Source organism: Pinus tabuliformis, chromosome 9 (genome assembly GCF_031772625.1).
Source record: "Pinus tabuliformis cultivar Carrire ecotype Pingquan chromosome 9, CPIR1, whole genome shotgun sequence".
Classification (NCBI taxonomy): Eukaryota; Viridiplantae; Streptophyta; class Pinopsida; order Pinales; family Pinaceae; genus Pinus; species Pinus tabuliformis.
This window is the reverse complement of record NC_142307.1, coordinates 1,214,558,597-1,214,580,617: the sequence shown is the minus strand read 5'-3', so window position 1 is coordinate 1,214,580,617 and position 22,021 is coordinate 1,214,558,597. Positions and strand designations below refer to the sequence as shown.

The 22,021-nt window shown below is 37.7% G+C and overlaps 2 protein-coding genes across 2 annotated transcripts in view; both read left to right on the top strand.

The window, feature by feature from the left end:
- Positions 1-22,021, top strand: part of LOC149152908 (ATP-dependent Clp protease proteolytic subunit-related protein 2, chloroplastic-like) — a 147,005-nt gene that overhangs the window by 96,393 nt on the left and 28,591 nt on the right. Inside the window, exons 4-8 of the mRNA XM_089440624.1 lie at positions 1,329-1,449; positions 1,677-1,814; positions 2,006-2,122; positions 2,365-2,433; positions 2,551-2,646. Of these exons, the coding sequence (XP_089296750.1) occupies positions 1,329-1,449; positions 1,677-1,814; positions 2,006-2,122; positions 2,365-2,433; positions 2,551-2,646 (541 nt within the window). The remainder of the gene's footprint in view (positions 1-1,328; positions 1,450-1,676; positions 1,815-2,005; positions 2,123-2,364; positions 2,434-2,550; positions 2,647-22,021) is intronic.
- On the top strand, positions 15,075-15,791 carry LOC149152909 (uncharacterized). Its single transcript, XM_089439976.1, has 2 exons — positions 15,075-15,204; positions 15,316-15,791. The coding sequence occupies exon 2, from the start codon at positions 15,341-15,343 to the stop codon at positions 15,770-15,772; it is 432 nt and encodes a 143-aa protein (XP_089296102.1). The 5' UTR covers positions 15,075-15,204; positions 15,316-15,340; the 3' UTR covers positions 15,773-15,791.

Below are 22,021 nucleotides of genomic sequence, written 5' to 3'. Positions count from 1 at the left end.
ATGCTAGATGAGCCTTGTTATTAAGAGGGGCATCGTTCCTTCGCCTATTTTGTCACCTTTCCCCTTGGACTAGACATATCCTTTAGGTGACCTAATATAGGGAAGCCTCCCTTGTGGTGAAAGTCCACTAAAGAGCAGGAGGTAGTGGCTGTGGTGATAGTGGGTAACACCTCATATTGTTGTTCTTCGGTCGAGTTCTTGTCTTGTGAGCTACTCTCAGAAGACCTGTCAGATTTTGAGGCAACAAAACCTTGCGGGTATTTTGGAGGTAGGGGTGAGAAATCTTCATGAAAGAATTTTTGCATATCAGATCAAGTGGAAGGGATTACTAGAAGAGGAAGTAACATGGGCTGCAATGGTCTTGATGGACCCATGATTGCAACAAAAATAGGAAAACAATAATGATAACAAGAAAATAAGAGAGAAGCAATGGAGGCACCTGCACATACATGCTAGGAAGATGTCCCCAGTGAACACCAAGAGTTGGATGTTTGTTTTGATGAAATAATATGGATTGAGAGTCCTTCTAGAGGAATCAACTAAGATTGTTAATCATGGAAACCTAGGACAATCACCCAAAGGAAGGAGTCATGAGTCAGGAGTCAGGACACCATTTGTGGTTTTTGTCTAGAGGGTTGTCAGGCCTTGTTGCTGGACTTAATGATCATGATGGTTCTATTGCCTTTGTGGCATACCCTTGTGGGGGTAGACACGCCACTTTTGTGAGATTTTAACCTTGGTGGGGGCTAATTACTAATAGGGACTTGGTTAACCTCTCATGATTTTGATAAACTGATATGAGATACATGATTGAGAGGGAGAAAAACCCTATTTGTAACAATAGAATGGCAACAGCTCTTACTCAATGCTTAAGTCACTAATAAGAGTCATTATGCCCTTATTACATAAGTGAGCTTTCCAGAACTGTTTTCCAGCAACTGTGGACAGTAATTGTAATTTAGAATGATTTTACAAGAATATATATTGGAATCAGATTCTAGCTAAAAAATTGAACTTTATTTCATCAAGCCTGGCTCAATGTAGATGGCACATGTCGTGAGATTTTGTACAAGCCGGATATTTTGCACACATGGAATTTTTCAATTTTTAATACCCTCATGTTTTGATGCGTTTATCCAATTATTGGCCATCCCTGTTTTCTTCTGGTATTGCAGGTAATGATTATGTGGTTATGTTACAGCAGTGTATATTACACTATTGGCCTTATAGACTGCACTATTGATCTGCAAAAAATAAATTTTTATTTTTAGAACTTTCTTCTTTTCTGCTAACTACTCTCTGATTTGATGCTTTCCTTTATGATCTAGGCTTGGCACAAAGGGAACTTGTCGGGCTCTTGTGACGATGATGCCGATAGGGACTCCAAGAGTACCTTATAGAACTCCTGGAGAAGGATCATATCAGTGGATTGACATTTGGAATGCACTTGTACGGAATCCATGCAATATTTTTATATAGTTATTATATGGTTTGAGTATGGCTGTTTAGCAATTGCTTGAAGTGTCAGTGGGTTAACATTTGAAATGCACTCGTAAAGAAGCCATGCAACATTTTTACGTAGTTATTTTTTGGTTTGAATATGGTTGTTTAACAATTGCTTGAAGTGTAGCGTAGGTATGTTCAATTTTCAAAAGTTCAGATTTGTTCTCTTGCAGTACAGGGAGCGCATCATTTATATAGCACAATACATAGATGAGGAATTCAGCAACCAGATATTAGCAACAATGCTTTACCTTGATAGTGTTGATTCATCAAAGGATATTAATTTGTATATTAATGGGCCAGGTGGTGATGTGAGTGCATTGCTAATCTAGTAAAATCTTTTGACAATTGTCATTTTGCTTCCAAATATTATTCTTTTGTAGCTGATATTGAGAATTCCTTCATTTGATGTTGGTTCTGTTGAAATAAATATCAGTTGTAACTCACTGAGAATTAGGAGAAAAATTGACAAGCTAATGAAACCTGAGAATTATGTTTGCAGGTTACACCATGCATGGCAATGTATGATACCATGCAAAGCTTGAAAAGCCCAATTGGAACACTGTGCCTAGGCTATGCATTCAATCTTTCGGCATTTCTCCTTGCAGCTGGAGCAAAGGTAACAGAACATACTATGGAACAATTTGATGGAAAGACACTAAGTAGTCTGATAATAAAATGTGACAACTTGTATGCCACTGTTTTTTTCGTCTTTTGTTTCAATCATGATTTTATTATGGAACAATTTAACGGAAAGAAACTAATTACTCTGATAATAAAACATGACAGCTTGGTGCCACTGATTTTTTTCTTCTTCTTCTGTTTCAACTTCAATAATGTTTTGAATTTTGTCATATGAAGGGCAAGCGTGGAGCATCACCTTCTTCAAGAGTTGTATTGCAGTCTGTTGCTGGAGCAGCTCGTGGGCAGGTATTCTTTTGGATTTTTGTATTGGCTATAATCCATAATTAGGTCATAGGGTTTGCAAATTCTTGGTTACATGAAGATTTAATCAAATATAATTACATCTGAAGTTTTGTTTAACAGGCTGATGATATAGAAAATGAAGCAAAGGAACTTATTAGAACTAGAAACTATGTGTTTGAGCAGCTGGCACGGAATACAGGGCAGCCACTTGAAAAGGTTTGTCTCTTTCATTTCTGATTTCAATCACAGAACTTTGTTGCTGTATTTGTTTTCTACCAATCTAATTTCTAGTAAATATTTTTTTGTCTTGTTTTCCTACTTACTTTAACATTCATCACTCCACTATGGACATGTATGGGTTTCTCGTGTTGAAATTGGCAGCCAGGGAGAAATTCCCCTTCCTGCACCACCTATAGAGATCCTGCACTTGATTAAGATAAACAAATCTTAATTATGATTAAATTCATTTGGGGTTAAGAGAAAATTATTAAAGTCTTCATCAAGTCGGCTCCAATTCAAAGAGGGAAACATTAAGTTTCAAATTTGGTGAAGTTGGCTCAACTAAAGTCGTGATCCTTCGCATAAACCATCAACTATATATTGGTATCTAAGTTCGACAATTTGTCAAGGAAAACATCGATGATCTTCTAAGGCACAGATAAAACTCGGTTGTGTGGTGGATATTCAACCTCCTTCTGTGATGGACATTCGGCCTATCTCAGTGACTAAACTCGGGTCTATCTTCTGTGATTTGGACACATCCCTATGACATCCTCTGTGGCTCACTTCTATTCTGTGGCTCGCTTCATATTTTAGTGACTCTTAAAACATTTATGTGGCTCGCTTATTATTTGCAATAGCTCACATTCTTTTACTGTGATTCGTATTCCTCTATAGCTCACTTTGATTTGTGACTCAGATCATGCATTTGTGGCTCGCTTTTGTGTAAGACCGCACACGTAAGTAACCGGATTCGTCCTATAGGCCCCACGAATCCCGAATCCATAGTGTCCGATGCGATTCTCTCCAGATTCGTGTCCAAAACCCATGACACGTCGTGTCCTTTTTTGACATGTCGAATCCGACTGCATGTCAAGATTTTCTCAGCGTGTCACGTTTTTGGGAATCGTGTCCTGTTTTCCAGGACTCGCTAGGCTCAAAAAGTGACTTGTGCGGGTATGAAAAGGCTGCATTTGGTCATTACAGCCACGCATATTTTCATTTGGCAAGCATTTTGGCAGCTTCATGATCAAGTCTAGGCCCTAGTATTGATATGCTATTCATGGTAATGCTAAATTCTTAAAGTAAAAGGATGACATTACCATGAAATGACTCAGGATGTTTGAGAGTGGTTCCGGCCTCATTGGATTTCATATGGAGAAAGTAGAAATTTAGATTTCATTCAAAATCCAGCAGACTTATCAGTTTTTCAGGATTTTAGGATTGGGGGATTGCAATGTTTCCGTTGAATTTTGTCATGTATTAGGGTATGGAACTCATATTTAATCAAGAGCACCAAACCAGGAGCTTCTGAAAATGTCGTTCCCGCTCCCGTTTTCGCTCCGCTCCTCGCTTTTGCTCCCGCTCCCAAGTAACATTGTTCTTGATGATATGGGTTTGGACACCAGTGTTGAGTTGGCATTGGCCAACATGGATCTCAATTATCCAGTGCTAGAGCCTGTTAGATTTGATGACTTAGAGGGGTCATCCTCCACACTAGCAGATGCAGAGGCGACTATGGATACAGGGGAGGAGGAGGATGCAGAGGAGAGCAGTGGGGACCATGATGATGACATTGACGCTGATTCTGATGCTGATTGATGCCTTGAGGCTTGTATACCTGTAGTTGTTTTATATTTTCTATTTCTATTTGCCATTGGCATTGCACCAGCACTACCTATGTAACACATTTTGATTTGATGACTTAATGAGAAAACTACAGTTGTTAGTGTGTTTATCTTACTATCTTGTAGTTGTAAGTTGTCTTTCAGTTATGAATCATGATTTATGTGACCAGTACCACTGACATGTATTTGAATTTTGTATGTACTATGCATGCTAATAGCTATAGATGAAGATCTATGTTTGAAATCAATAAATTTGTATCATTAATTAAAATTTGTGTAAGAAATATCTAATTTTTAATATATATATATATATATATATATATTTAATAAAATAATATATAACTAATCCTACATGTCCTGTTCCGCGGGGTCAACGTGTCTGAATCCGACACCATGAATCCTGAATCCTACGAATCCCGAATCCCCGTGTCAGGGGACTTAGCCGCACACCTATCTCTATGTAACTCATATGTATTGGCTCATGTCTGCTATACCTGTAGCTCACTTTTGTGTAGTTCACTCTCTGAAGTCCACACTCTTATCTCTGTATGGATCATATGTATTGGGTCACATTTGATATACCTATGGCCTAAGTTGCATGATACGGGGAAACGGGTACATGTTTCCGAAACATGTACGGGTACAAAATCTGACCCCCCCAGATTTTGGAAATGGGGAAATGCGATATATATATATATATTAGGAAATTTAAGAAATATGTGCAATCATAAAGCATACATGATACATTATAAATTATAATTTATTACATTATGATTAAATTGTCCAATGTCAATGCATAAACTATAAGTCTCTAAATTTACATCACATTTACTCATGAATGATCACATAATGAAAATAGAAATATCCAAAATCAGCCTTTATTATATAGTCAAATTTCAAAACCAGCCTTTATTATATATATATGAGGCTGCAAGTACTATAAAGACCAAAGATTAATAGCCTTCAACCTTCATCCTCATCATCATAATCCTCATAAAAAATAGAAGCAGAAGCATGCTCAACAGTGGATGGTGGAGCTGAAGAAGATGATTGGCCAATTCCACTTCTAGGCTCCCGGTCCTCAATATTCAGGGCAACAAGAGATAGCTATAAATCAGGACTTTCTGGATCCACATCCCATTCTTTAGAAGGACCACTAGTATATTCTGGACCCCTACGAGATGCAAGGTGAAGTTTGGTATTGTTTACAAAAAATACCATAATAAATATGAAAGAGTCAATAGTTATAAAAAGTACTAGAAACTAGAAAAGACAAGTAAATCTATTATCTACTGCTTGACCCTCTTGCCACGAGAAATTTCTAATTTCTTTTCTCGTGCTTGATTGGGAATCTCCTCCTGCATAGTCGAACGACCTTGGTGCTCTTAATTAAATACAAGTTCCATACCCTAGTACCCTAGGTGCTCTTGATATTGGGAGTCTCCCCTGCATTTTGGGCTTGGTGCTCTTGATTAAATACAAGTCCCATACCCTATTATGTGACAAAATCCAATGGAAACATTGCAATCCCCTCAATCTTGATCTAAATTCTACTTTCTCTATATGAAATCCAATGAGGGCGAATCACTCTTGAACATCTAGAGTCATTTCATGGTAATGTTAAACATTTAAGTAAAAGGATGAAAGTGAACTGCATATCATCCTTTTGCTTTAAGAATTTAACATTACCATGAATTGCATATCCACACTAGGGCCATAGGCTTGAACATTAGGCTACCCCACTCAAAAAATTTTGTTTCCAATCTTCAATAGATCCTCTATCACTCCTGAATTGGCAAGGAGCGAAAATAAATATAAAAACTATTTTTTTTTGAAAAAATGTTCACTTTATCACTGAAACGTGGTCATACGATTTGGAAACGCGTTTCAAGCCGCACTGGGCCACGTTTCAGAATCGCAAAACGTGCCAGTACGACCTGATACGCATTTCCAAGCTGTAACAAATGCGTTTCAATGTTTGTGTACCGTTTTTGGCCAGAAATGTCCTTTGACCCAACATTTCCTGCAACATAGCCTATGGCTAACATTTTTTGTACTCTGTAGCTCGCACGTCTTTGTGCATCGCATATATGGCTTGTTGACTTATTTCTGTGGCTTAAATTATTCATATGTCAGATTGTATTTTTCCCTATGGATCACATTGTTTCTATGGCTCGATCTATAAAGATACCTGAGGATCGTAGTGCATGTATGCTTCACACATAACCTTGTGGCTCGCATCATTATTTTTGTGTCTCACATTTGATTCTATATTTTCTATAAGTGGCACAAAATTTCTTTATGGATCACGTATTTATTTTTTGTGGCTTACACTTTTTGCTATAACTTGCATTGCTAATCTTTGTGGCTCGTTGACATATTTCATAACTCACACGCCGATCTCTGCGCTCAATTATGTGGTACACTTATTCTTCACTGTGGTCTTTATGCCTCACAATGGCTTTGCTATGTTCTGGGCATCATTGCTATACTCTATATCATTGTGGCTTGAAAACTAACACAATGGAATCACTTCTCTGTTGTGGCATCACATTACTATGAGGCTTGACATTATATAATGATCTTGCTCAATTATGATCAAAATGACTTTATTCCCTTGATAGCAGTGATACGTGATGATACATGTATGATGACAGTGATATATATGCTCATTAGAGACACGATACATGCGCCAATGACCCTGCGCTTATGATACATGCGACAATGACCATGCTATTATATGATGTCACTGGGATATATGATGATAGTAAACTTGATGTTAGTGACCTTGCTCTTATGATACATGATGATAATGACGATAGACATTGATATGGCAACAACTCTATAGAGATTAGATTTATTGGCCCTAGGAGGCTTGATGTGATTGATTTATTGTACTTCGTATCTTAGCGAAACATTTGATGAATATCTAATAGAAGAAGAATCTGGTTGGGTTTTCCCCCTTGTGGGGTTTTGCCTTGGTCTCTGACCTAAATCATGGTGTCTCTATTGTGTATGTTTTCTTCTGTTGTTCTTTACTGTTTCGCTGCATTGTTGATGTTATTGTTCTCTCTACATATTTGCTAATTGCTAATTATGCTATGGGGTGAATGTAATAAGTGGATGATGAAAAAATTTAAAATAGCAATTATCTTTAGCAGAGAACAATCTAGCCCTAAAAATTAACAACTCGATTTGATTTTTTCTATATACATATGCATGTATGTATAGAGAGAGATTGCTTTTAATTTTCTATAAATGAAATTATAACGTACGAATCATATTGCAAAGAAGAGTGGCAGATAAGCCTCCACCATGAGGCAATATTGGGGTGTATTAAAACCCTATCAAATCTATATCATCTATAACTCGTAATTTGAAAAATCTGTTCGTGGCCATTAAATGACATGATGACCAAAATGTAAGGCCCCAAAGGCCGAACCAAAGCAATAAATACTAGGTTAATAGTGGCAAATGAATTGCAAGCACATGTGTGAAGCACCATTATGGTAGAAGAAGGTGGATGCTCATTATCAATGTGCTTTAAGGATCAGCCCAAGATCTTTAGCAGGTGCATTTTGGAATTAGGGGTTCACATCTCGCATTTGTGTCTTACAACAATTACTTTAAAGTTGAAATGGTTAATGAAATACATGAAATCCATTGATTAATAGGTTGGTTCTAGGGCTTATCATGACAACCTTGTGTCTAACTTCTTCTTCTCTCCTTGATTGCTCATCCTACCTCATGTCAACGTGGTTGTCCCATTCCTTGTTGGGATTGTGGTGATCGGGTGGGAAAATAGTTGGAAGGGCCTTGCTCATAATACATGGGGCTGCCTCAAAATGGTTGCCAAAGGTGGCCAAGGTCCATTCCCACCATGTCATCTTGTGCGTGAATCTACAATAACAAATTTATAGTCATTGTTACTTCCTTAGTTCAACTAAGTTTTGTTTTGGCATCCTTGCTAAACAAAGAGCCATTCTTACATTTTCAAATACAAAACAAATTTTTGGTTCTTAACATATGTCTAGCATTATTGAAATTAGCAGTCTAATTGGTTTTCTCCAAGGATGGCAAATTTCCAGGTAAATGATTGGGTAGTGATGACCATAGAAGCACTCATCTCGGTTCTAGGTTTCCTTGGCCTTTTGGTAGAAACAAAGAAGGTGTTTGATGGTTCCTTGACTTATATAGAAAGCACATGTTAGATGGAAAAATCCTAGGTAAGCTAGGCATCAATCGACAAATTTTAAGTATATGATAAGGGTCAAGTGTGTTGTAAAATCGACAGTGGAAGCTATTAATCTTATTTTCCTTAACCTTAATATTTTCTTGTGAACTTATTAGCTTTCTTGTGTTCTTTTAGTTAGATCTTTCATCAAACAAATATCAAGAACATAAACTGCAACAATAGAGGACACAAATATTAGGCTCTCAGCCAGGGCAAAACCCCTCCAAGGGGAAAACTCGAAAACTCTTCTCTTCTTAGAATTTGCTTCAAATGAGATACAAAGACCCAAACCCTAGACCAGTCCTTCTCCTAGTACCAAGTCAGCCCTTCCTCAAGTCCTTCCTTGATTCTGCACCAAACTGCTACACACTGCAACTTCAACTTTCCAACTTCGATACTGCTACTCAGCCTGCAACTTCGACCCTACAATTTCAAGTCTTGTAACTTCCAAGGAAACCCTAGATCAACCTCCTCTTGAGACCTTCCTAGAGCAAGACAACTCCTCCTAAAGTCAACGAGGTCTAGACAGAGTATCCTTCCCTCTAGCTACAAGACGTTGCACTTCGTCCTACTGCAACGCGATCTTGCAATTTCGGCCTCCTTTTGTAGCTGCAGAAACCCTAGGACTTCGCACATGTGAGAGAGATAGAGCCCAAAAACAAGAAAATTTCATCCTTTCTTCTCTTCCTTAGATGAAATTTTAGGTGTTAACTAGACAAGCTCCACAAGAGCATTATGCTAGGAAGTTTTACGTGTGACACTACACTACCTCTACAATGTACATACCCCAGCCGAATGTCTAAAAGGTATGTCCTTTTAGGACTATTCTTATCTTGGATCTCCAATCCTGATTCCTCAAAGAATATCGGTCCTCTTCGACACTCTTCTCTTGGATACTTGTCCCATCCTCAAAGAATGTCGATACCTTTCCTTTCTTGGATGCTATATCTTCAAGGAAACCACAAATGCTTATCCAATCCTCCACCATTCTCTCTTCATCAATTGAAGAGGAGAATGCACATGTGATGTTCAACATCACTCCCTCTCAACCAGGGAGGACATCCCTATTCTCCCTTAATCTTGAGAATAGATCCTTGCTCCTCTTCAAGGAAACTCCTTTGCTCCCTCTCAAAACGACAGGAGATATAGACTTTCTTTCTATTTGGGAAGTCAACATTACTAGCCTTATAGCTTATCTTCATAAGAGTACTAGCTACTTGATCTTCATAACTGCATGGCTCCCTTTCTTCTTTGCATCTCAAGCTTGCTTGCTTTCGTAGTATCATGGAGCCCATCTTCACTCTTAAATCTTGTGATAGGTTCCAGGTCATTCTTCTTGCTCATCACTTTCTTCTTCGATATGAAGGCATTGCATTCGGCCTTCCCAAACTTCGAGCTTGATCATGGCTACCTCATGAAAGGGATCTCTTTTGACCTTCAGATTATCTTCTTGCAATGCTACCTTCCAAGAGGAACACATCTTGACTTCATAGTTTCTAGGTATCAGATATTGAGCTTCCCTTAATACTTTTCATCCATCCAATTGAACTTGCCTCAACTGTTATCATGTATTCCTGCAACATTCTTCCAGGTAGCAAAAATAAAATGGTAACCAAATAACCAACAATTACAAAACATACTTTACCTCATCATGATAACCTTCTTGTTCCATCAACATCCTCATAAACCACCTCCACTTGAAACTTCCTTAATGCATCAGAGGGCCGAAGGATTGAACTTGATTACCAAATTACAACTTTTCTTCTGAGGACTATACTGGATGTTAATTGTTATTTACATATTTCTAGTGAAAGTCCTAATTTTCTAATCATCTTAAACTAAGTCAAATCCTATTCTTAAACTGAAGCATATTTTTATGATCAACATTCTTTCCATAAGATTCTATATGAATCTTATCCAAAGTTTTTATATCCAACATGCATTCCTATGCTTACATCTGATCATCTAGCTATTCATATATCTCATAAGGAGTCTGCATCCTGACCCATTGCACTCCTTCATCCCTTTACCCGTATTGACTCGACATTACATGGAATGCATACTAACCTTGTCATAGTGCTTTTCCCAAGAACCTTCCATAATGATGGTTCTTCATGATGATCCACTTAAGCAAGATTACTACTTCTAACATATTGTTAGATAATGCTTGGATGATCAATATGTAAAATGATCTATCTATCCATCTATCTAGATGATCTCTACAAAGCAAATTAATCATGTAAAATTCTAGACATGCTACTATCATATGCTTCTTTTTATGATGCCATGCAAAACATACTATCCTTAAAGAAAGATTAGTCTTCATAAAGAACCTGACAATTAGTGAACCTTCTTTATAGTAGTAAAGATCCTTCACTTCTTCCTTCTTTGCCTTCTTCTCAGGTTCACCCACTGCCTTGGCTACATGAGCTTCTCTCCTTTCCTTTCTCTTGTTGTTCTGCTTGTTTGGACAATACCTCTTAAATGTCCAAATTCATTGCATCCAAAACATTTCACTTTGGACATGTTTCTCTTCTTGGACTTACCAAACTTTCCCTTTTTCATAGTCTTGACTCAGGCTAGAAAGGCTTGAGATTACTCATCTGATCCAGTATCATCCTTGACCTTGATCCTTGATTCTTCCAATATGCACTGCGCCCACAACTCATTGAGGGGAGTTGAATCCTTCTTGGAGTAGATGCTAGTTGCAAAGCTACTCCATCCTGGTGGGAATGCATTTAGTACATAGATGGTTACTTCAAAATCAGTGATTTGTTCCCCAAGTCCTTGCATATGGTCTCTTAGTTGAGAGACACTCATGAGAAATGACGCCACATCTTCATCCTTTGATTTCTTCATTCTATACAGCTGGTTCCTCAACAACATCTTTTGTCCTGTTGTATTTATAGAGTATAAATTCACTAGCTTGTCATACATGGCCTTCGAAGTCTTCAAATTTGCAACAAATGGAACAAGATAATCCTTAATTGATTTAACTATGATATTTTGAGCCCTTACTTCCCCTTTCTTGTAATTTGTTAGTTCCTATGCCTTATCTTTCTCAGGTTCAATAATTTCCCCAGTAACATACTCCATTACTTCTTGTTCTGTGAGTATCAAGTCAATTCTTTTCTTCCATGCTAGATAGTTTGATGCCCCAACAAGCTTATTGCTCTCCTTGCAGAAAGATGAATTGAAGATTTAGGCATGATGTAATGATATGTTACTTACTTGAGATCAAGATTCTCGTTGATGATGTCTTCAACCTTCTTTGATGCCTTGAAGATTCTTGAAGAGTCTTCAACAAAAATAGCTTGCAAGATCCTTGATGCCTTCCAAATAGATCTTCTTCTTCTTCGAGGGAGATCAACGATCTTCTTGAAGTCTTCCTTTCTTAGATGCAAGCTTGATGTAGACTTGATCTCCTTGTAGAAACCCTCCTAGGTTTTTCAATGAGTCTTCAATCCTTCTTGAAGTCTTCTTCTTCAGTCCTTTGAGAGTTTCCTTTTTCTTTCCACTTGACAAGTAATTCCTTCTAGTGTCCTTCAAAATTGCCTTCTTTGTTCACCTTAGCTCTGATACCATGTTGTAAAATCGATAGTGGCAACTATTACTCTTATTTTCCTTAACCTTAATATTTTCTTGTGAACTTATTAACTTTCTTATGTGCTTTATGTAATGACCAAAAGTCATATACGCAACGGAAATATTTAAAATGCTTTGAAGACAAAAACATCCATCATAGGATAGTAATTGTAAACTGTATATTGTATAAAGAATTGATGTAAGATGAGTGCAAATGAGAATGAGGGTCCTGTATATATAGCGAGGTAAGTACTCTTTCACAAACAGACATGTCTCTAAGGCATGCCTTTTCATTATTAACTAACTAACCATTAGTTAATTTACTTATTATTTATTATTATATTTATATCAGTGTTGTGAAAATCGCGATAAAATGAAATAATCGCGATTTTTTCACTGTTCCGATAATATCGCGATAACTATACGAAATTATCGCTGGATTTTTATTGAAATTATCGCGATAATTTTGATTTTATCGCGATAAAAACGGAAAAAATCGTGGGGCTTCGCGGCAGCGAGGTTTTATAACGTGTTTTTGGTTTTTTGTTATGAATTCATTTGGACAGTCACGCGCGGAGGGCAGAGAAGAGCTGGAGACCAAGCTGGAGAGGGTTTTTAGCTGAATCTAAGTGCTTAGAGGAGAAAATCAAGAGGAGACCACCGATTTCTCCATAGAAACGGTATGTGGATTAATTTTTTTTTGTTTTCATTGTTTAAAAACATTGTTTTTGTATGTTTTTCATTGTTTTTGGTTGGGTAACTTGGTATGGGCACCATTTTTCTTTTGTTTTCATTGTTTTTAAAGATTTTTTTGTATTTCTTCATTGTTTTTGGTTGGGTAACTTGGTATGACTATGGGAACCAATTTTTTTTCTTTTCTGTTTTCATTGTTTTTAAATATTGTTTATGTATTTTTCATTGTTTTTGTCATTTGGTTGGGTAACTTGGGTTTGGAATGGTTGGGTAACTTGTGTTTGAAACTTTGAACTTTGGAATGGTTGTTTTAGGTTGGGTAACTTGGATTTTCAATGTACAATGTTAAAAATTAAAAATTAAAATACTAAATTGTAAATTTGTAACTTGTAATTTTGTAAATGCTAAATTGTAATCCTTATTTTCCCATAGGTTCACAACTGCACCAAAACACCATTCAAGAGTCAAGACTTCAAGTTTGCAACTTCAAAGTTCAAAAACAAACATGCCAAGGAAATTGGATCCTTTCTGGGAATATGGTGTACTTGATTTTCTGAATGATAGACTAAACGTGAGTTGCAAGTTGTGTGGCCACCCTATGTCCGGGGGGGTGTACAAGTTGAAGTTTCACCTTGCAAAAATCCCTGGAAAAGATGTGGGGTCTTATACAAATACAAATCCTGAACTTATACAAAGAGCCATGAGAGCATTGGAAGAATTAGAGCAGACTAGAGAGGCCAAAGAAGAACTCAAAAGGCAACTAAAAAGGTCAGCTGAAGGAAGTGGGCCAAGTGGCACTGGTTCTACTGCAGCATCAACCAATCCGGTAGCTGCCACATCATTTTTTGTTCCTCGAACCACACCTGGTTCACAGCCATCTATCGGTTCAATGCTAAAAAGAACTGAGAAAGAACAAGCTGACAAGTTGCTGGCAAAATTTCTCCTCTGGAGTGATATTCCTTTCAGCATTGTAAGGAATAATCCATTTTTCCAACCTACTGTTGATGCTATTGCCAGTGTTGGCCCAGGGTACAAAATCCCTTCTTATCATGATTTCAGAGGCCGAATTCTTCAAAATGAAAAGCGTGACTGCACCCAAAGATTGGAGGAATTTAGGGCATCATGGGCACAAACAGGATGCACTGTTATGTCAGATGGTTGGACTGACCAAAAGGGGAGAACCCTTATAAACTTCTTGGTTAGTTGTCCCAAGGGGACTATGTTTATCAAATCTGTTGATGCATCTGCACAAATCAAAGATGCAAGAATTTTATGTGATTTGCTGGATGTGTTTATTTTGGAGGTGGGTGAACAACATGTTGTCCAAGTCATAACGGATAATGCTGCAAATTATGTTACTGCTGGTAGGATGCTTATGGACAGGCATCCTACTTTATTTTGGACACCTTGTGCTGCCCATTGTATTGATTTGATGTTAGAGGACATAGGGAAAATTCCCTTTGTCAAAGATATTGTTGACTCATCAAAAATTATATATATAATCATACATCTGTGCTTAGCTTGATGAGAAGATTCACCAACAACAAAGAGTTGGTGCGCCCCGCCATTACACGGTTTCCCACCAGTTTCATATCTCTTCAATCTCTCTTGAAATCTATGTGGGATGTGAAGAGAATGTTTCTTTCAGAGGAGTGGCGTGCTTTGCCAATGAGCCGCAAACCAGAAGGAGAGGTTGTATGCAGACTAGTTTCATACCAGGAAGACTTCTTGATGGGAGTGCAGGAGGTGTGCGCCGTTACTGAACCTTTGGTAAAGGTTCTTCGGTTGGTTGATGGTGAGAAGCCCGCAATGGGCTATTTGTATGAGGCCATGGACAGGGCCAAAGAAGTCATTCGGGCCTACTATGATGGTAGGGGAGATGATGGGTTTCAGAGACAACTCCTCCTATGGGGAGTGATTGATGAGTGATGGAACAACACACTCCATCGTCCCATTCATGCTGCTGGGCTTTTCCTGGACCCTGCGTTTTCTTACGCATGTGGGTTTGATTTTGATGCTGATATCATGGATGAATTCTTATCCTGTGTCTAGGAGATGGTGCGATCTCTAGAACAACTTATATAGATCTCTAAACAAATTGAGACATATAGGATGGCAGGTGGCACATTTGGCTTTGAGATGGCTGTCACTGATAGGACGATTAAAATGCCAGGTATTTTTTAGTTTGTAACTTTGTTTCAAATTTCATTGTCTCTTCAAATTCCATTTTTTTCTTATGTTTATTTAAAATTTTATTTGTAATTTTGTTGTAGATGCATGGTGGAAAATATATGGTGGCAAGGTACCCCTTCTGCAAAAGCTTGCCATTCGCATCCTCAACCAAACATGTAGCTCCTCAGGATGTGAGCGCAACTGGAGTGTATTTGAAAAAATACATAACAAGAAGCGCAACAGGTTAACACTTAAACATTTAAAATATTGCAAATTTCCAAATAAATTTTTGAATTCATTAAACAATATATTTTTTTTATAATTATTAATTATTATTTCATGATCTTTGTACAGGTTGGAGTCCCAGCGACTTAATGACATGGTCTATGTCTACTACAGTCTTCGATTGTGGGTGAGGCAACTTGAGAGGACACCTGATGTGGATTCCATCTCATTGGATGGGATTGACACCACTGCTGCATGGAGGGTTGAGGCCGAGAGGCCTCTCATGGAGTCTGTTGATGATTGGTTCGTGCAGGATGTAGTGGAGGGGGAGGAGGAGCAGGAGGAGGAGGAGCAGGAGTTGGAGGAGGAGGAGGAACAAGAGGAGGTGACACCACCTGCCCGAGCTACCACTGCCACCAGTAGAGGACGTGGTTTACCTCCTATAGCTCCTACTTCTAGTTCTTCAGCTTCTAGAGCACATCAGACTCCACTGCCATCTCCACCAGCATGGGCAACAGGAGCTACATCTAAAGGGAAAGGGAAAGCTGTGGCATTTTCCCGCAAAAGGGGCAGAGGAAATCAATAGGATTAGACTTTAGTTATTTTCTTCATTTTATTGTATATGACATTATGACACGATGAGATACATTGTCATATTTTTTGTTGATACTTTGAGGCTGAGTTGGGACTCAGGAGTTAGGACTTACTATTCAGGACATGTTTCAATGTTATGCGTGATTTTAGCACTAGAAATGATATTAAACATCTTATATATTAGTTCTTTTATCATATTTATGTCTCAAGGTATTTATTTTATGTTGTAGATGGTTTAGATATTAAAAAAATTGAAAAAAATTGAATTTTTTTGTACCAAATGATTATTTCCCGATAATTTCCGATAATTTCCCGATAATTCCGATTTTTTCCTCGCGCCAATATTATCTCGATAACGATTAATGCAACATTGATTTATATTATTATGATTATAATTTATTATCTTTATTTATTTATTCTTACATAATTTATGTTCATAACATTGCCTTCTCCTTCAAAAAGCTTTGTCCTCAAATCTTGTTGATGAAAGGGCTTGAACTCTTTTCTGCTACGAATGTCTTTTGCTTGATATCTTTTTTCTGCTACGAATGCCTTCTCATCTCGGAACAATAATCTTTGTCGATACAAGTTGATATGATCCTTGGACTGATATAAAATTGTCTTATTGAGAATGGATCAGACTATCCTAGATTAACCTTCTGTGGAATCTTCTGATCACTGGAACTTTGTAACAAATTGTTATCAGTAGATTGAATTGAGCTCACTTCAGTATTCTTTGTAACATAATTCTGTTGTTTATGTCTTGATTGATACAGATTTGTAGATTGATTAAGGTGTCTACTCTTGTGATTCGGATGTAGATAAGGAGTTTTTCTTGTTTGAACTTTCTTTAACGTTTTTATGACAGTTTCTTGATTCCCATTAGCCATTGTTGTTGACTTATCTACAATATCTTTATTTGGGGTGTCCTCTGTTTGAACAACAACCTCCGAGTACATTTTTACTTCAATAGGGTTTGGATTTGCCTGATTGCAAGATTAGTGGTCTAGATCTCTGTTTCTTCAGTTTGGACTGCTACATCTGGAGATTTTGATGCTTCCTTTGCGACAAGTTCTTTGAACCTATTCGTCAATAACTTCTTTTCGTCCTTAAGTTTTTTAATCTGTTTGAGAAGATTTTGATTATGATTTTTGAGACATAAACATTCTTAATTCTCTGAGTCAACTTTATTTTGGCCTTCACGCTTCTCGTCTTTTAAACATGATGTGTTCTACTAATGTTTGGTTAAGGCTCTTTAAACATAAATTTTCTTCTTCTTGTTCTAATAAACGCTCCTTGCATTCCTTCTTTGATGCTTTAACTTTCTTGACTTGTTCGAGTAGCTTTTCTTGGTGATCTCTGATGTGCGAAATTTCTTTGTCTTTGCTGCAGATGACTTCTTCAAGCTCTTTTTGCTTCTTTGATATAGTTTTTTGGTTATCTTGAAACATCAAATCTAAGATGTCCTTAAGGTCTTCTAATGAAGATTTTATTGATTTTGATTTACTTGTTATGTCTCGAAACATGACCATCTTCCCTTCATAAGGAAACGTCAAAACTTGTTTCTTTATGTTGAACATGAATGTACCCAAATCCCTAAACTAGGGTTGACCGTCCTTACACATGAAATTGAGATATGTAGTCATAATGACCTATTGTCACTTGAAGATCACTAATTTTATACTCGTTTTGGTCAAAAATATTTTTCTTTACACCAATGCTTAGCTCTGGAATTAATAGTTGATTTGCCAAGTTGATGTTGATATAATTTTCATCATTGCTTGGGCTGATGACGACATTAACTTCTCTTCCTTGGATGCTTCCTTTTAATGTAATTATTCCGTGATCTGTAACTGAAAGACCATTATAGGAAAAGCTTTCTTGCTTCGTCATTTTAGAATTGGGCTCCATCATTTTTTTTCAATGATTGATCCCATTTGTTTTGTCGAGATGACTTAAGGTATTATATATAAAGTTCCTTTGGACTTTGTACTTCAGGCCTTCTTTAAAAGTGCCTTTTTAGTATATATATATATATTTATTTATTTTTATTTTTTATTTATTTATTTTTTATTTTGATTTTTTGATTATTATTATTATCATTATTATTTTTAATTCTTCAAAACTCTTTTAATCCAATTTCTTATTATCCTTAATATTTCAAAACTCCTTTGTATTCCTTTTATATAATTCTACTTACACTCTTTTTTCCTTTTGTACTTTAAAAATAATATTTAAATATTGTTTCAATTGGCTTCTTTTAAATATCTTATTGTCCTTTGTATTTATTTTTTAAATTTCATATAACTCTTTAAACTTTAATTCAGCTTCACTTTCACTTTAACGTAAACTCTTAACTGATGTTTTCTCCTTGTGTAACCTTTTATAATAATACCCGCTTTGTACTTATATATATTTTCATTAATTTTATGACTTGAACTTTTCTTTAAATACCCCTTTATAATATAATACTTCTTTTTTTATATCTTTTATTTATAATATTTTTTTTTCTTTTTTCTTTTTGAAAAGTTACAACCCTAGTTAAATGTGGTTATTCACCTCTTTGGGGTATAATATAAAATATATGTTCACTTATGTACTTCTGACTTAGTTAATGTTCTCCACGTAAAAAGTAAAACTTACCATTCACATAAATAGATTTTGTATTTCTTTTACTTTGAAAATACCATGGGCAATTACCATGGGTTTTTAAAACCTCAGGTAATGTTCTCTACGTAAGAAGTAAAACTTACCATTCACATAAAGAGATTTTGTATTCCTTTTGTTTTTCATTTACTTTTAAAATACCATGGGCAATTACCATGGTTTCCTAAAACCTCGGTTAATGTTCTCGTAAAATGTAAAACTTACCATTCATATAAAGAGAATTTGTATTCCTTTTGTTTTTCTTTTACTTTTAAAATAACATGGGCAATTAGCATGAGTTTCTATTATTATATATATATATATTTTTTCCAAAGATTTTTTTCTCTAATATTTTTTTTTTTAAATATATTGTTATAATTTTCAATTTTTTTTTTTTTATAACTACTTGACTTTCTTTTGCTTTTTTTTTTTGTTTTTAATATAAATTTAAATTAATTAAATAATTAATTATATTTTTTTTGTTAAGCTTGGCAGGACCATTCCATTTTCTATTAAACATAAGCAAGTTTACACCACATAGATTGACCAGGTGGCCTCAACTTGCCCCAAAGGGAAACCAAGTCTGTTAGCCACTTATCTGCATTGTAAGCCATCCAAAAACAATAAAGTCTTAATCTCTCTAGCCAAGCTAGATATGTCTCTGTTTCGTGTCCATACACTACATAACTATCTAAACTGATATTTGCAACACAGAAATTAAAAGCTATCCGCATAAAACAAAAATATGCATGGGTAAGAGTCTATTCCTTTTGTTCCTCTGAGGCAGATTCAACAGGTGTCGGATCCTTGGCAGATGCCCCTAGCATGTCATTCAGCTCCAGTATGCAAGGGATATGGCGGTCAATTCTATCCAACTTGATATCTTGTTTATGCAACTGGAAGAGGATTTTTTGCAAATCCTGCTTATAGCTCGACATTCCCTGGAGTGTCACTGCCATTCCCATGGAAATTTGTTCCATTGCCTTGCCTAATAAACTCTTCATTAACTAGTAAAGGTACAGAGTTTGCTTAAACTGCGTGATTCATCCTTGGGTGTTGCCTGGATCCGGGACTAAGGTCCTCCAATTGTCCATTTCTTCCTCTATCTTGCTACCTTGTTTTACTTCCTCCTCCCACTCTTCTAACAATTTCCGGATTCTTGCATTCGTCCCCTCACGGTAAGCCTTCGTCGCTTCAGTGATAAGGTGTTCTACCGACTTCCTGCCCTTGCGCAGTTCCGACGTGCTCGACTCCTTGTCTTTTCTAGGTGTCGGGCCTCTCCTGCCATGACCACGTCCCCTCGTAGCACGAGCCATGACCTGCTTGCCAGAGCACTGGTAACAACAATAGTTAGTTAAATTGAAACACATCATTGCAGTGATGCGCCACCCCCTGGTGGCTCTATTCTGTGATGCGCATCCCCTGCTTCTCCTCTCTACGGCTCTCACGGTCTCTGAGCTGGGGTGGTCCTGAGGCAGCTTGCAATGGGGAGGTCCATGGACCAAACCCCCTGTCGCACCATTTTTCCAATCCCTAGTACTAGCCTTTGCATGTAGGTCAGCCGACCCTTGCCTAAGCCATTCTCGCAGACCCCTCTTTGTTCTTACAGTTTGCTCGGAGTAGTTTAGGTTCCTTCCCCCCTTTGCACAAGGATTAATGGCATTGCCCCTCAGTTCCACCCAATTGGGTTTCCACTCGGATTCTTTGGCCTTGCCATCGGTCTGATAGGAATTCTGGTTAACCCAGCACTTGCTTTGCATGCAGCGGGAATGGCTGCGCCCCAAGCCTCCTACTAGCTGCTTCCCCTTGCCCCCTTCTACCATCTCCTGCCCCTCATACACTCTCTTGCCACAGTCAACCTCCCCCCAAGCATTGTTTAAGGAGCGCGGTGCATCCAAACCCAGCAACATGCAATTGTCCCCCCGACGGTCATAGGCATTACCCATCTGGCAAAGGGTATGGATACAAAACCAGGCAATTTCCTTCCCCATTGCCACCAACAGTTTTCTATCCCCTAGGCCCTCTTTCTATTTACCCTCCTCTCCCCCAGCAAAACCCCAACCATAACATAATTACAGTGGTGGAGCAGAGTCGAATTACATACCCGGGATCAACAGACGTTCATCGTCGAGCTTGGCGTCTCTGGTTTCGACGTCCTCCCACACCACTGCGATACCACCTTTCTCCACAAGCTGACCCTCCAACAATGAACATCTGCTTCACTCACCCGCCTATATGCCTTCCCTTACCTCCTACCCTGCCACCTTTCCCACCTCCCCAACATGCATTCATGCCAAGGGTCACTGCACCCCCTGCCTTGAGCATATGGGGGGCAGTGGTACTAATTGCTAGGGTACTGATCATTACTACAACTAGCCTGTCCCTACTGTCGGCCCGCATCCCGATCGGGGTAAATAATTAATTATATTATAACTATATGTTATATATAATTATTCAAATGGTTTGTAGTACTATGTATAATTACAAACAAGTTTAGGAATAACTATTATTCGAATGGTTATTACTATGTAACTATATTGTTACGAATCGGCTCGAACAAAGGGCGGGGGACGTGATTGGTGGGTCAGGCGTTTGACAGGTCAGGCGTCAATTAATGAATTGGAATTGCAATGGACAGGGACATCATGGAGACAAGACTTCGTTCGGAATGTGTAGCGATTGAAGGATGGCAGAAAAGGTAAGGGTGAACGCGACACCGTTTGAGGGAAGTGACAGCCGGTCGGGGTAAACGTGCGTGATGATAAAGAGAACGTTGAGCCGTGGTTGATTCTAGAAGACGGTGTGCGTGTGATACAGAGTGCGGACGGTGTGGGCAGCAAATGGTGTGGACTAGTCGAGTGTAGAAAGTCACAGGGAAACAGAAGAAAAGCACAATAGTTGGTGGTGATGCCGGTGGCAGTGGTCAAGGAAGGCTTGGAATGTCGGTGGATAAGGTGATGGTTTATGGAGCGGATGTGGACAACGAGCAACGATGACCCCTGATAGTGTTGGACGACGACCTTAGAAATACCGAGGGCGGCAACCTGTGTAGGCGGTGGCTCGTTCGGCGGCAGACTGCAAATCTACGAGTGCCCGTTGCAACAAGACAATTCCGTGGTGTAGGGTCAACGATGGACGATGGTGTATATGGTAAGTTTAGTCTATCCCCCTTTTCTTTTTCAATTTTTTATTTTTAATCTATTTTTTTATATGTATATTTCTTTTTTTTTATAAATTTTGTTGAGTTTTTTTTTCTTTTAATATTAATTTTTTTCCTTTTTAATATATATATATATATATATATATATATATTTTAATAATCTCCTTATCTCTCTCTCTCTCTCTCTATATATATATATATATATATTTTAATGGTCAGAATCCTGACGGCAAATCCGGTGGAATGGAGAATCTCCAAGACTGACGAATGCCTAATTCACGATGACAACAAGGTGGATGATAGGTAGATGGCCAAAGGCCGGATCAGACGTGGCTCTGATACCAATGTAATGACCAAAAGTCGTACACGAAACGAAAATATTTAAAATACTTCGAAGATAGAAACATCCATCGTAGGATAGTAATTGTAAATTGT

Coding starts and splice junctions, on each gene's coding strand:
- LOC149152909 (XM_089439976.1), top strand. CDS start 15,341: ATGGTCTATGTCTACTACAGTCTTCGATTGTGGGTGAGGCAACTTGAG.